Source organism: Dendrobium catenatum, unplaced genomic scaffold (genome assembly GCF_001605985.2).
Source record: "Dendrobium catenatum unplaced genomic scaffold, ASM160598v2 fragScaff_scaffold_266, whole genome shotgun sequence".
NCBI classification, from domain to species: Eukaryota; Viridiplantae; Streptophyta; class Magnoliopsida; order Asparagales; family Orchidaceae; genus Dendrobium; species Dendrobium catenatum.
Genome location: NW_021318728.1, coordinates 685,545 through 701,254, shown reverse-complemented (window position 1 = coordinate 701,254; position 15,710 = coordinate 685,545). Strand labels below are relative to the sequence as shown.

The 15,710-nt window shown below is 37.3% G+C and overlaps 1 protein-coding gene across 1 annotated transcript in view; it reads right to left on the bottom strand.

The window, feature by feature from the left end:
- Nucleotides 1–15,710, bottom strand: part of LOC110103335 (sodium-dependent phosphate transport protein 1, chloroplastic) — a 39,175-nt gene that overhangs the window by 15,733 nt on the left and 7,732 nt on the right. The window contains exons 5-6 of the mRNA XM_020832005.2: nt 12,234–12,449; nt 11,680–11,889 (exon numbers count right to left, since the gene is read on the bottom strand). Coding sequence (XP_020687664.1) covers nt 11,680–11,889; nt 12,234–12,449 — 426 coding nt within the window. The remainder of the gene's footprint in view (nt 1–11,679; nt 11,890–12,233; nt 12,450–15,710) is intronic.

The following is a 15,710-nucleotide window of genomic DNA, read 5'->3' as shown; positions in this document are numbered from 1 at the left end:
TCTTTTTGTTGTATTTTCTTGAATTCAATCAATATAACATCAACTAATCACTGCACTTTTTTTTTATTTCCTAACCACTGATTTGAATCACTGACCACCCACAACTATGACCCGAATTTAACGGATGATGAATTAATTTGATAGATTTTTTGAAATCCCACACCATTTGACATTGTTTGATTATATATTTTATACAACTACAACAATTATGGTGTGGGGAAGGTTTTGAGATTGAATATTTGAGAATGTGGAAATTTTATTTGAAAATGATTGATTTGGAAAACCAAAGTTCATCTTTATCATTTTTTTTAACAATTTGGAAAGTTCATCTTGAAATGCATTTGCTTGTATTGGAGCCATTCAACCCAACATTTAAAAATGGGAGAGGTATACAATACAAAATTGATTTTGTAAATGCCATTTAGCTAATATTTAGTATGGCTAATTGAAAACCACTAATTTAGATGAAAAGAGACATCCTTCCCAATGCAGTCGCCAGAAAATCTGTAGGAGAATTTTTGTATTCTCAAACGGATTGCATGCTTTATGATTGAGTACGGCATAAGAATGATGATATATTACCCGAAGGGTAAAAAATATCATTTTCTTATAGACTCAATCATAAAATTTATAATTTTTAACAGAGATTCCTCATTCGATGTTTGGTCGAATAGGGTTTATTTATTTCTGTGGTACAGACGTCCCATAGGGGTTAATTACATCCCAAGCTTTGGCTTAGGAAGACTTTTGATTAAACAAGTGGTTTTATTCATTTTGAGAGTCATTTAAATATTGGCTGAAGTTTGTTTTTTTTTTTTTTAGAATCCATGAAAGTCTTGTTTAAAGGTTTTGACCTTTAGGAATTTCAAGGAGAAATTGATCAACTTGGGATTAGATTTGGAATGAGAGCCAAAAGAGGTGAAGTAGGAGCACTTAATTCTGAGGGAAACTCAGAGATGCTCAGACTATCCTATGTCGGGCTTTACATTTTAGAAATCTAATTTTGTTTAAGTTTAATATTTTATTAGGGAGTTTGGGCTTACATTCCAACAATACTTATTGAAGGGATTGTCCTAAAGGTGAGGGCTTATATAGTGATTTGAAATCAACTATTGCCTCAGACCCTAAAACTAAGATGAGGACTACTGATAGGTAGTGCCTCGAACCTGTCTAATGAATGCAAAATGACTTATAAGCTACACCTCACATGAAGCATAGCCTACCCGACTTCTGGATTTACTGTCACGCCTGGAAGGGACTACCAGCTAGACCCACCTAATCGATTTTAAAACCATGTCGTTCGGTCTTAATGCAAATGTAGAGTAGAGGGTTGTTCTTATTTGAGAGGTAGTGCTTATAGCTTGGCTTTGAGGATAAGATGACTAATTATGTGGGGTATGCAGAATGCAAACTCACAAATGCTGACTTTTTTGTTATCTAGTTCTTAAGTGGTAGCTTTTCTACATGAGACATTTTTGGGGGCTATGCATGTTTATTTTAATTTTTGGAAAACTTGACTCCTTGAAAGGTAGCCATGCAATTTTCTTATTTAAAAGACATGAAGCCTAGATTGATTTTAGGTTGTTTACAATTTAAGTGGTACAAAATTTATTTTATCCTAAGAGTCTATCGTATCACAAGTCCAGACAACTCCCAAACAAAGCAATAGAAGAAACCTAGAAAAAAGATATGCTTTTCTAATGCGCATCCAATAAACAATTAACACATATAAACCAAAACAGAAGTATAAGTAGTGTCCAAATTATTACAAATATTTTTGGCACCTAAGTTGCCTGCCATTATACAACTCAGTTAATATATTATAGACTCTACTTGTGGGGAGTCTTCAATCTTTAACTCTTCAATGGGCCTTCAGGCTTCACCTCCAAAAAAGTACATCCTTCTTTAATTCACATTTCATTCTAGTTCAAACCCCACAAGTTTTATATCCTAGATCTAATCAAATATATGATATAAATAGAAAAGACTCAAATCTGCAAAATAGAGTCAAAAGGCAGTTTATAAAATAAATATATAACATCCCAAAATTGGCCTAGCACTTAGAGTGTTAAGCACCTGTTTCTACCCTATTGGTCATGCCTCTTGGGGGTTTTTAAGCAACGCCTACAAGCAAACAACATTATGATAATCATGATTTATTTTACCCCCTTTCTTGGACATGACCACCTACACAAAAAGCATATATATATCTCTATTCTAACCACTTAAGGGCAAGTTCTCACAACGCAGATAATCCAAAAGGGCATTCACACCAAATCATCAATCAAATGCGCACACAAAGAAAAATTCATAATCATAGTATGCCTAAGAGGTTGTGCACCTAAGTGTGTGAGGCTTGTGTAGTATGTCACACTAAGGGTCCTCCACTTAGAATTTGGATCTAAAGAAGAGGTGCCCAACATATAATTTTTTAGCTAACTGTTGGAGGAATTCTCCCCCTAGCTTTTGGAGCTATAAGAAGAATGAATTCTTTTAGCTTTGAGGCTAAAGAAGGGAGAGGAAGAGAATCCAACACATAGCTTTGGGGCTACATGTTGGAAGGATTCTCCTTAACTTTTGGAGCTAATAAGAGAAAGTGGGAATCCAACATTTAGCTTTTGGGCTAAATGTTGGGAAATTCTCTCTAGCTTTGGAGCTAAAGAGAGAAAAAATCTCCTATAATTTGGAAGTTGGAGAAGAGTTAGGGGAATATACAACTTGTGGGTTGCAAATTCATAAACGTCTTTAAACACTCTGATGTTCAAAGAGAGGATTACACTCTTCCAACTTGAGTTTGGAAGGATGGAGGGAGGTAGGACTTTGAATCCTATGTTTGGGAGGAAATTACTTGTTGTTTTTGGTTCAACAAGTAGATTGATTTGGAACAAAATTGAACCACTCAACATGGGTTGAGTGCAATAGAGTTCCATACAACTTTTGAGTTGTAGAAAGGATGAAATTTCTCTATAATTCTTGGTTTGTAGAGAAGAAAGAGGGGATAAAATGCAACTTGAAAGTTGCAAGGTGGAAAGACTTCTCCGAACATTTTAGTGTTCAAAAAGAAAAGAACATTCACCCCTCTAACTTGAGTTAGTGGGATGAGAAGGAATTTGTTATGCCGGTCCAGCTTGGACCGGCTCTACCTGGACCGGCCCAGCCGGTCCAGTGCTATTCGCGACGGACGCAGAGGAGCCGCGCGGAAGAGAGAGGGAGCCAGGGAGTGGGGTCCACTTGCAATTCAAACATGGGTTAAGTGTTTTTGGAGGGAGAAGGAAGGGTAGAGTAGTCCTTTTGCTTTTAATTTGAATTAGATTGTATTAATAGGGAGTTATGAGGGGATTAGGGGGGATCTTGATTTGGAATGAGTTTTGTCTTCTAGGTTTTCTTGCTTGGGCTCTTGGCGTTGCCGGAGATCGTTGGAGAGTTTTTCCTTCCTCTCGAATTGAAGGAAAGTTGTATCTTGCAAGTGCTTTTCATCCTTTATTGAAATAAAAGCGTTTGCATCGTTTTTCTACGTTTCTCCCTACGTTTTCTCTCAGTTTTTTCACTGTTTGAGCTGTGTTCTTGCTGCGGACAGCAGTTTACTTGGCTTAGGTATTTGATTTGGGTTAGGTTTACTTGTGCAAACGAGTATTTCCTATCAGAATTCTACAATTCATTTTTGAGTTGTAGAAGGAGAAAAGAATGTGTAATTTATGGGTTGCAAACTTCTGAATGCCCTTTTGAACATTTGGTGTTCAAAGAGAGGGGTACACCCTCCTAATTTGGATTTAGGAGAGTGGAAGGAAATTTGAGTGCTCTCCTATAATTTCAGTTTATAGGAGAGGCTGTAGGGAATGCAACTTAGAGGTTGCAAACAGGAAGAAATTCTTTGAACAATTGGTGTTCAAAAAGGGAGGATATCTACCCAATTTGTGTCGGACAAATATGAAAATGAGACACATATATTTGTACTACGCATCATGAGAGTTCATTGGGCTTTTAGGTGTCCAAACTCCAAAGAAAAGGGTTCACTCACCTAACATGCGTTAGGAGAATGGGGAAGATATGAGAACAATATTCCTACATTTGATATAGGAATATGAGTTATTTTTATCCAACAAGAGGATTTTATTGGATGCAAACTCTCCCATAACTTTGAGGTTAAGGGATGGAGATGTAACTTGAAAGATACAAAACTTCTAGAATGTTTCTTTGAACATTTAGTATTCAAAGAAAAGGGTTACATCTTCTCAATCAGAATTTGGGAGGATGAAAGAAGGTTCACAAGTTCTCTTATAATCTTGGCTCATAAGAGGTAATGATTAGAATGCAACATAAAGGTTGTCAATTGAAGATGCACTTTGGACATTTGATGTCCAAAGAGAAGTTATCATCCACTTAATTTAGGCTAAGTGAATGGAGAAAGGGGACTTAGGTTTAAATCTCAAATCTAAAGGATTCATTGGTTTTGTGTTCCAACGAATGAGTGATTTGATAAACTCCTTACAACTTTAGAGTTGAAGGAGGGAGATGTAACTTTGAAGTTACAAAATTTCATGAGTGCTCTTTGACATACTTGGTATCTAAGGAGAAGATCATTCACTTGGTTAAAGTCAAGCGAATGGGGATAAATGCTCATTTGTTGATTTTGTGACTCAACAAATAAAGGAGGTAGCTTAGGATTTGGCCCTAAGCTCCAAATGATTCATACAATGATATATTTGAAGACTTGAGAGATCCCAAACAATCATCATGAAATAGAGAGATTGTTTGTTGATTTTGTCTCAATAAATAAGAGATAAATCACCTAGGATTTTGATCCTAAGGTTATAAGATTCATGCAATACAATACTTGGAGCTTTGGGAATACTCTAAGTATCATGCACAACGGAAGCGAACGTTTGTTGATTTTGGGTCTCAACAAACAAGGTCAAATAAACCTAGGATTTTAATCTTAGGATTGCATGATTCATAGGATGATTTTATTTATAACCCTTGAAGGTTTCAAATCATCATACATGCAAGAAGATAAATGTTTATTTGCTAGTTTTGTATTCTAACAAATAAAAAAATGAAAATCTTAGAATTTGATTCTAGGTTTAAATGATTCACTTAATGATATATTTAGAGACTTGAGGAGTCTCAAATCACTATGCATGAGAGGGCATTTGTTGGTTTCATGTTCCAACAAAAGAGGTAAAAGAATTTGGGAGTTGGTTCCAAATTCCCTCCAATTCATGGAAAGATGTGTTTGGGGCTAAAAGAAAGCTCCAAACAATCATGAATAAGAGGTACAATATGTAGTTTTGGAACTACAAATTAAGAAGGTCATCTACCTATATAAGTTAGGCGAATGAGATAGGCTAAGATTAGAATCATAAGCCTAAGGAGGATATTCTCTCGTTGATCTTTGTGCCTCAAACGAAAGAAAGAAGTAGCTTAGATTTTGACTCTAAGTTCCAAGATTTTCATATGATGATAAGTTGGAATTTTAGAGGATTCCAAATCATTATATAGAGGAGATATGTTCATTTGCTAACCTTATGTTGTCAGCAAATGAAAGGGGGTTTAGGATTTGTTCCTAAAGCCTTAGTGATTCAAGCAATGGGACATTTGAAGCTTAGAGGGACTCCAAAATGTCACATATGGAGATGTCTATATTTGTTGATTTTGTGACTCAATGAACGAAGGATAAAGATGGTTTGTTGGTTTTATATTCCAATAAAAAGATGGATAGCTTAGATTTTAGTTCCAAGCTACAATGGTTCATATGTAGGAGGAGCATTTGGAACTTTGGAGGGACTCCAAATACCACACATGAGGGAAGTGTTTGTTGATTTGGTGCTCCAACAAACAAGGTAGAAGAGTTCGAAATTTAGCTTCAAATCCAAACGATTCATACTATGATGTGCTTGGAGTCTTGGGAAATTCCAAGTAGTCACGCATGAAGGAGACGTATTATCATTCGTTAATTTTGTGTTATTAGCAAATGGAAAAGAAATTTAGGATTTGTTCCTAAAGTCTTGATGATTGAAGTCAACGGGATATTTTGGGGCCTTGAGGAAGCTCCAAAATATCCCATATGAAGGGAAATGGGCAAATGCTTGTTGATTTGTATCAACGAACAAAATGCCATGAACCTAGGATCTTGGTCCTAAGTCAAAATGTTTCATGCAACGAAGTGTTTGGAGCCTTGAGGTGCTCCAAACCATTATGCATGGGGAAGGGAATACTTTATTAGAGAATTCTCAATTCATGAAACAATCTCTAAATTAATTTTGGCATGATTTGAGAGGTTGGATAGGATGAACTTGCTCCTACGACCCTTTTTGGAAAGACAACGCATGGCATCATCCAAGGAACCTAAAGACAGGATGGAATCCTCATTGGAATCCCTATGGATAGGTTCTAAGAATTAGTTTACTATTGTCTAAAGAAGACCTAGGGGTGAAGGCTTTCGATTTATCTTTTCGAAAGCTTCACCATGTGCCTATGTTATGTGTTGATGTCCTTGACCCATCAACTTACAAACTACACTAAACATGTCTAACAAACTCCAATATGTGATGGGGTGTAATCTATAAACTCTTTGAAGCCATAGAACACTCCATCTTTGCTATACAAACATCCATGAGTTTGGTGGACACGTTTATAATTTTGCAAATTATAGACGTACAAGGACCATAGCCATTGACATAAAGCGAGTATACAAATAGGCAATAGACTCATGCAAGCTCAATATAACATTAAGAAATGAAAGCATGCAAGAAAGAAAAATTTGCTTTGCCTCCCTAAATTTAGAGAAGTTCAACGATGTTTTCCAATCAACCTGTTAGTTATAGGGTTTGTAACATGAATCAAAAGTGCTCATGAACAATCCCACAACTTCATAAAAATGATTGAAATACATGCTTGAACATCTAACAAATTTAGAGGAGATAGTGGATGTCATGGCGGTGTAAACCTATCACATTCATGTGCTAATTTTGTTGAAACATACAAGTTTAGGGATCTAATAACGCATGCCACGCTTAAGGAATAGACTCTACACTTCATTCGACATTAAATGGGCCACTAAACCTATGATTTGATCGTAGGTAAGGGTTCTAAACATATGATATAACATGCAAAAATAGGGACATTGAACACCAATTTGATGTCCCATCGCCTTGCCGCCACCCTTTTAACTCTCATATGAGAGCAAATCATGGAAAATCACTTGATTTCCATGATTTAAACAAATGGACAGCGAAGATAGGATTTTGGGAGAGCAAAAATTGAAGTTTCTAAGAACCTAAGACTTGGAGGCGTCAATCACACAACAATTGGCCTTGGGGAACCCTAGGTTTCACTAAGTTTTAGTGTTATACCTCTCCCGGATTGTCCTAGCACTCCTATGCAAGCTCCAAGCACTGTCCAAGCTCCGATTCAAGCTCCGGATCGCTGTCCAAGCTCCAAGCGTTTTCCAAGCCGCTCCGAGGGAAAATGACCGCTGTCCAAGCCGCTCCGGACATCGCCACCGCTGTCCAAGACATTTCGAAGGCTCCAAACCTCTGTTTGGAAGGTTTTGAAGCCTTCCCTTGCTGTTTGGAAGCTTCCAACAGCTTCCAACTCGCCCCGATGTCGCCGGAATTGAAGAAGAAAGGGGTAGAAGCCTTCCTCCGGAGGAAAAGAAGCACAAATCCCGACTTGGATGAAGTCAGGGTCAGAAGTGATCTCTGATCAAGAGACCGATGGCTTCGGCCAGTTGAGCGACTAAGAGAGGCGGAAACACCAAGAGGTTCGGCGGCCAAAAGGGGCCGAGTCGGGCTAGGGTTCCGCGACCAAAGCAGGCGGAATCGGGCGATGGTTCCGCGGCCGAGGAAGATGGAGTCGAGCGAGGTTTCCGCGCGCGGGCACAGGTCGGATGCGACCTCCTACGCGGACGGGAGTTCCGCCTAGTGGAGACGCGCGCAAGGGGCCGCCTCTCCCTTTCTCTCGCTCTCTGTGTGTCGGGACGGAAAGCACAAAGGGTCCCCTCTCCCTCTCACGCTCTTCGTATGGGATGCCCGAAGCTAGGCGCCACTCGATCAATCCCATCCCGCTGCCTCGTTGCGTGAAACGAGAGAAAATCTAATCTACTCTAGTAGATTTTGATGCCCAATTGATGTAAAATTGGGTGGGATTGGAGGTGAGATCTCAGTCGTATATCTCAAATTTTGATTTTAAAATCAAATTCAGGTCAAATTGACTGATTTGAGTTGAAATTGAGTTCAAATCGAACTCAACTTGGATCGATTTGGGTCGAATTGAGTCCGATCAAGCTAATTTTGTGAAATTAAACTTGAATCGGCACCGAATTGCGTCGAATTGGGCTTGACGACGCTCAACGGGGTTCGATTTGATTTGATTGATTTAAATTTAATTAAATTGGATTTAATTTAATTAAATTGAAGCTTAATTTGGGTCAATTTCGCCTTGACGGTGATCGATTGGGTTGATCGAGCCTAGTTGAGCTCGATCGGGGTCGGGTCGAGACAAAAATGTTCATCAACACCGCCGAACCACCATCCGCCCCTCCCCTTCAATACCCGCCGCCCATGTCTCCTCCCCATGACCTTCCCAAGGTTGCCATTAAGTGCTCTTGATCACTTTCCTAATTTAGGTGGATCTAAATTGGAGAGAATTTGAATTCAAATTCAAATTAGATTTGAGTTTAAATCTTTCCTAAAACTCCTTACCTAAATTAGGCAACTCCCTACAACAACAACAACAACATCAAGCCTTTATCCCACTACGTGGGATCGGCTACATGAATCTTTTTTCTCCATTGTGTCCTATTAAAGGTCAAATTCTCGTTTAAATCTAATAAAGAAAGTTCATTCATAATATTTTCTAACCAAGTCTTTTTAGGTCTGCCTCTAACCTTCTTAACATAAGTCAAATCTAATACATCTACTCTCCTAACTGGGTCATTGGAAGGCCGCCGTTTTATGTGAACAAACCATCTAAGGCGACTCTCTCTAATCTTATCTTCTACAGGAGCTACTCCAACCTTTTCACATATATGCTCATTTCGTATCATATATCTAAGGGTAAAGCCACTCATCCACCTGAGAATCCTCATCTTTGCCACACTTAACTTAGTATTATGCTTCTCTTTATGTGCCCTCAAATTAGGCAACTCCCTAATTCTAATAAATCTGAATTTAAATTCAGATTTATTCTCTTTATATTTGGAATCTTTGCCCCACTAATTAATTAAACAAATCCCCCAATTAACTCCCCTTAGGGCCGGCCCCCTTTCCCCCCCTCTTTCCCTCCAATTCTAATTAATTGGTATCCAATCAGGAAACAATTAATTAAGATCCTCAATCAACTTCCCTCCTAATCCTCCTAAATTTAAATTTTCAAACTTGAAATTCCCTAATGCTCTCTTAAACAAAATCTGAATGAGAGTTTCAGAATTTTGTTCCCTCTCTCCAACACCTGCCGCCCCCTTCTTCCCTCCCTAATCCACTGAATCCTCCCAACAGCCTTCTCAATTCCCCTTCCCAAGCCTATCCCACCTCCAGCCGCCATCCCACCTCCAGCCGCCATCCCCAAGCATTTTCCCACGACTTCTCCATGCTCTCCTGAGATTATTGCTGCCAGTCTTTTGTTTCCAGCAGAAGGAACCTGCTGTTCTATATCTCGGAAGCCCATAGGCTAGGGTTTAAAGCACCCAAGACCACCTAGGAGCTCTCCAGGTTATTTCCAACAGTGCAGTTTGCTGTTCTGGGGAAATCTGCACATGTCCGGACGTTTCAGATTGCTGGGAAAATCTGCACCTGTCCAAGTTATTTCTTGCTGTCCAGCCAATTGGAAGGTCTTCAAATGCTGTCCTGACGTTTCAGATTACTGACCACGCCTTCAAGAAGGTTCTTGGATGCCACCTACTTCCTTCCAAGCCTTCCTACAGCCACCGGAACTTCATATCTTCCGATTATTTGGGTAAACTGTCCTCCAAATCTTTTAATCTCTTAGTCGCTACTCAATTGTGGTTTATAAGTGATTCGTGAAGGTTCTTGTCATTCTCTCCGCTAACGCCTAGAAGTTGGAAGAGTTGAGTGAGGGATCATCTCTTAGTGACTAATCTTATTGTTAGTTTAGGGATTATCGTTGAAACCCAACCACGTACGCAATGTTAGATTAATTGATTGTTTTACGATCTTAACTCCTATGCATGTGATTTAGCCTAAGCTTATTTTATCGTCTTATTGTTTTATCTTAGCGTTTTGATCGGCATAAGTTATTTACTTATTTAATATTGTTCTCGAAATATTAAGCGTACAAATTTCCTTAATCTAATCATCCTTGCATGTATGTTCTACATCATTAAATATGCTAACAAACACAATATTCTTAGCTCGTCTTTGATTATGATTCAATTTAAAGATAAGACTAACAGAATGCAAAAACTGGTTGCAACATATATATAGGATGAACAATATATTGTACATTGTAGTTTTTCAGTAAGCTACGGGAATATAAAGTATAATTACGTGTAACCAGTGCAAGGTCTGGGGCAAGATTAATGTACTAATAGCATGATGAGTGCTAATAGAATGTCAAATCTGAATGCAGCTTACGCATAGGAAAAGTAGTACAATTTATCATGCAGTTATTTAATTAGGTAAAGGGACTATAAAAATATAATCGAAGAACTAACACATACATGAAGCTCCTGCTAATGCAAGGTCTGAGGCGGGATTGACGTACTTTTCCTTATCCTTGCTTTACAAAGGAACTGGTTTCATTTTTCGAATTCAAGACCTACAGGTCACACTAAAGCCACCCCAACTTACCCTCTAATTGAAAGGGAAAATTCTTTGTTGATGTTAATCCCAATAGAACTGATACGTACTCCAAAAATTATCTTGATCGGGCACAAATCTCGAGGCAAAAGTAAGTTGGAAACTTCAAAAATTAATTTTGGGAGCACCCGAACTCCGATTTCAGCGAGCTTACAATCAAACTGAGCGTCTCGGACATACGAACCCAATGACACCAAATTCAACTCAATCCGAGTCCAAATGAGTCCGAATCAAGGACCCGATGCGCTGTTGGAAGGTTCAAACCGCAATTTGAGTTACCAAACGGTCTCCGATTTTGACGAGCTTATACTCGAATCGAACGACTCCACGAGACGAATCCAACGAGCCCAAGATCGCAGAATTCCGACATCATTAAGGCCTCCAAATGTCCAACGAACAGTGCACGATCAAAGGATTCAATATCAATAGAACCAATAATTATTCTGCTGTAGGTAAAACTGCAATGTAAAGTACTTGATCGCAAAGAGAATTACAATTCAATAAATACTGCTTGTGAAGGCGAGGAATCATCTACTATCACAAGCCTTATGGTTGAGTTGTATTACCTTGAACCTCCAAAGCGGAGGTCAGAGGTTTGAACCCTTCGCAAAAAAAAAATAGAAAGACAGAAGGAATCATCTATTACAATACCACTCTGAAAGAAACAGCCAAGTACGGCCTTTAAGAAAACTTACCAAATGGAATAAAGGATAAAATTTTGCTATATCTTTGACTAAAAATAAACAACCGCCAGCTACTTTCTTCATATAGCTTGATTGACATTTTATTTATGCATAACATGTCATGATAAACATGTGAAAACGGAGATGTGCAAAAATACTTCATATATATATGAGAATACCTGGTTGTAGTATGTAGGCATCCATGTAAGGAGAATAAAAGTGCCCCAATTGTGGCAGAAATGAGATATTATGAGAGCCCAAACTGGAGGCTTGGATAAAATTAGTCTCCAAGGAATAGATTTAACAGGCTCCTTGGACACGCTTCCATCTAAGATGAGCCTTTTCTCATCTAAGGAAAGTTCAGGATCTTCACTTGGAGAACTGTATGCCTAAAGGAAAAAATGTTACAACTAATAACATCTTTTTTAATGTGATAGATGGAAAAATGGTTGAATCAAACGAGGAATATTTGGTTCTTTAGAATTAAACTTCATACGGAAGAAATTAATAAATGCGTTCTAATCAAATGAAGAGACACTCCAGATTCTACTACTACATCTGTAATTGGATCTCAAAAAATATAGATGGTGAATGTCTTTGTGAACTCAAGAAAATGGCCACAAAACTCTGATCCCATCTGAACTCAGATATGCATGCACACGTTTCTTAACTCAAGCCAATCAAAAGATATGTTAGACAGCTTATGCTATAGTTTAGATGAAAAGTAACTTACTTTACTTAGCCAAACTGCAAGCCAGACACTTCCGAGTGATCCAAATGAATAAAAGACAGAAGGCCAGCCAAATTTGTGTATTAACATTGGAGAAAAGGCCAAACCCATCACAGAACCAAGGTACATCCCACTGTATACTAATGCAAGTGATCTGCTTCTCTCGGAAACAGGAATCCATTTTGAAAGTAAATTATTCATAGCAGGCATGGCAACACCCTGAGAAGGGAAAACAAAGGTTAATGAAGCTACATTGCATGTACTAATGCTCTTGCAAAGGCTAGAATTTGCTAGCACAAGACTAGCATATTTGATGGAAAATTTAAGGTATACATAAGAAAGAGAAGAAGTTGATATGCGGATTAAATCCAATAGATTTGCAGATATAGAAAAGACAGGAATAGCATCCACATTACTGTATACTGACGTTATGGTCAGCCTCACTGCCAAATGTGTGTGTGTATGTGTTTTGTAAGTGTTTTTCTCCTAATTAGTAAGATTATTTTAACTTTCAATTCTACTATTACAATTTAAGGCATTTTTATCACAACCCATACGTGACAAACTACAGATAGTGGTGACGATTACTGATGCTTTTGTAAGAGCAATAAACTTCCTGCAAATTGGAATGTCATTTCCACTCAGATCAACGGGATATCTATTATTAAACTTTTTCTATTTTATGGAGAAGTATTGAATGGATTTTTGGCCATGTCCAAGTGAAATAAATTGATCCAAACCAAACTGACAGTTTTCAGAACCCGTACTTGAAATGGTCTCAATTTCAAAGAGGCTATTTAGGGCGTTTTTAAAGCTTTAAGCCAGAAGATTTATTCTATGGTTTTTGCAGTACACGGTTTGAATATTTGAAGAAGGAAACCTCATCTTTGGAGGAATTTAGGATTGGGATTCGACCATGCAAGGTGAAGTTTGATTCTAAAAAAGCATGGTGTCCTGTTTAAGAGTTAGTTTAAGGTTTGGATGAGCCTAGTAATAATTGGGTGGATTACAAGGTTAGGCCAGGTATGAGCACTTGCTTTTAGGAGGAGATGAAAGAGCAATAGATGCTTGTAACTGGATTTGCTCAGCTTGAAGTGGACGCCAAAAGGTAGAGAGGAATAGATATGGTTTATTGGAGAAGGAACAACAATCTATGTTCTTCACAATACAAACATCCAGGTTAAATGGACCTATATTCATAAATTAGAGCTGCTTGATCTTCAGCCAGCATAAACATAAAGCATACAGAGGATTTGCTGTTGTTGTTGTTGTTGTTGTAATAACTCAAACATAAAGAATTGAGATCAATACTTTCTTGAACAAAGGAATTACAAAACAAACCACGAGGCAAAAGAACCCCAAATTTAAGGAATAATCTTGGGTGGCCCAGTCCTCCCTGGGCCTTCAAGGTTTTGGTCCGTCTTCTCCTGAATCTCGCTGGTAGCCTGTGTAGTCAAGGTAAATGTTCACTTCCACATGTGAGTATGAAGTAACCTTTAGTGTAAGGCTTCATAGCAGCCCTTTGTGTAGCTTGTAGCCAACAGTCCTAATGTAGCCGACCCAAATAAATATATGACCAGCTGTAGCTGAAACCCTAGCACAATTGTGATAGACCCAACTGACAATGGGGCCACTTGGATCATGGTTCCATTCTTTGAATGAAATTTTCTTTACAGATTGTAGTAAGTATGAACAATGAAAATTTGAAGCTTCTTACTTTCCAATGGCTTGAGAAATATATATATATATATATATATATATATATTCACTTCGCTCTCAAACTTATGTTGCTAATGCTTGATTTGATTAAATATGACAATCATGGCAAGTTTATTGTTTTCCAATTCACTTCGCTCTCCAATGCTTACAAAAAATATTCGAAGTTCAATACTGCAATGACCAGTTCAATTGAACAAGATACATCAGTTTGAACAAATCGACGTGGTCAGTTCACTCATTACGAGATGCGAGAAGCATCAGTTCAGTTTATTAAAATCTCAATGACGATGGATGGGAGGTTTCATACGAACAAAGCTAAAGGGAAAGAGGGAGACTATTGACTCAATTTTCAAATCGAGTTGACACAATTTGAAAAAAATATCAATTTATAATTTTGACTTGAGACGATTCAATCTAATTGAATTTGAAAAATTAATTAAAATTTGACTCAATTTGAGGCTCAAACAATTTTAATTGAATCAATCAAATCAATTTAATACATTATTTGGTTCAATGCAACTTTAAATTCATTAATTTAAGTCGAATTAGACAAAATTCACCAAATTAAGCCAATCGAATTGAATTTATTTAAATTACGTCAAATTAAATTAAATCAAATTGAATTGAGTCAAATTTAATTAAATCGATCCGAATCAATTTCGATTGGGTCTATCGAGTCAAAGTGAATCAAAATTGGCTCATTTGGCTCAGCCCACATCTAATCAAACATTCCCTTAACTTTTTAAAATCTTTCAAAATTTGCTAATTTTATCCAATAGTTGGAATTACCAGTAGAAGCAACACACCTCACAACCTTTTCCCACAACCTTCTGCAAATAATCAATAGATCCAGGCTAAGGATCAATCCTAGTTGTCGAATTCAAGTGTAGTGGGGCAAGATGGGTATTAATTGTGGATTTTTGTTTCTCGTTGTTATTTATCAGGCAAAATATTTCAACATGATTCCTTAAATACAAAAAATTCAAAGACACCTCTTCAATTTGTAGTCCCAAAACAATGAATCATTCACTTGATTTTCAATTATATTCTCTTAGTCTAACTAACAAATACATTGATTTCTATGAACCCAAAACATCATAGAAACTCCCATTTAACTCTTAACCTCAAAACTATAAGTTACACTTCATCTTTCTTAGTCTCAAAGCCACAGGAAATTTCATAACTCTTAACCTCAAAGTTATAAATTAAGTCACTTTTTCCCTTAACCTAAAAGCTATAGGAACCTATTCTTCCTTTTAGCCTTAAAGCTAAAGCCCTCCTAATTGACGCAAATAAATAGTTGATCTCTCAATCTAGACTCAACTCAAGATGCACTATCACTTAGCCAAAATAGGCAATGTCACCCTTCATAAAACTTAAATTCAAGCTTTTGGGACTCTTTAAAAGCCTACTTTTAAAATTCCTCATCAAATTAGGTGAATTTCACCAAGTCATAAAAAAAAAACTTTAGGTAAATTTATTTTATCTATTAAGCAAACATCTCTCTCTTATCCCAACACAAAGAAATTAATTAAAATCTATAAAATATACCTATATTTTTTTATGCAATGATATATTATTGCACGCCAAAAGATGGAATGCCTACATCATTGAATCTTAGGATTCCATGAGAAATAGGCTTGCTTCAAAGCAAGGAATGGTCATTCCATGAGTTCTTCATAACCTTAAAAATTTTGAAATACCTAAAAGTCAAGTAAAATCTTTAATTCATAAATAATTTAAAGTGAAACCACCCTTAGA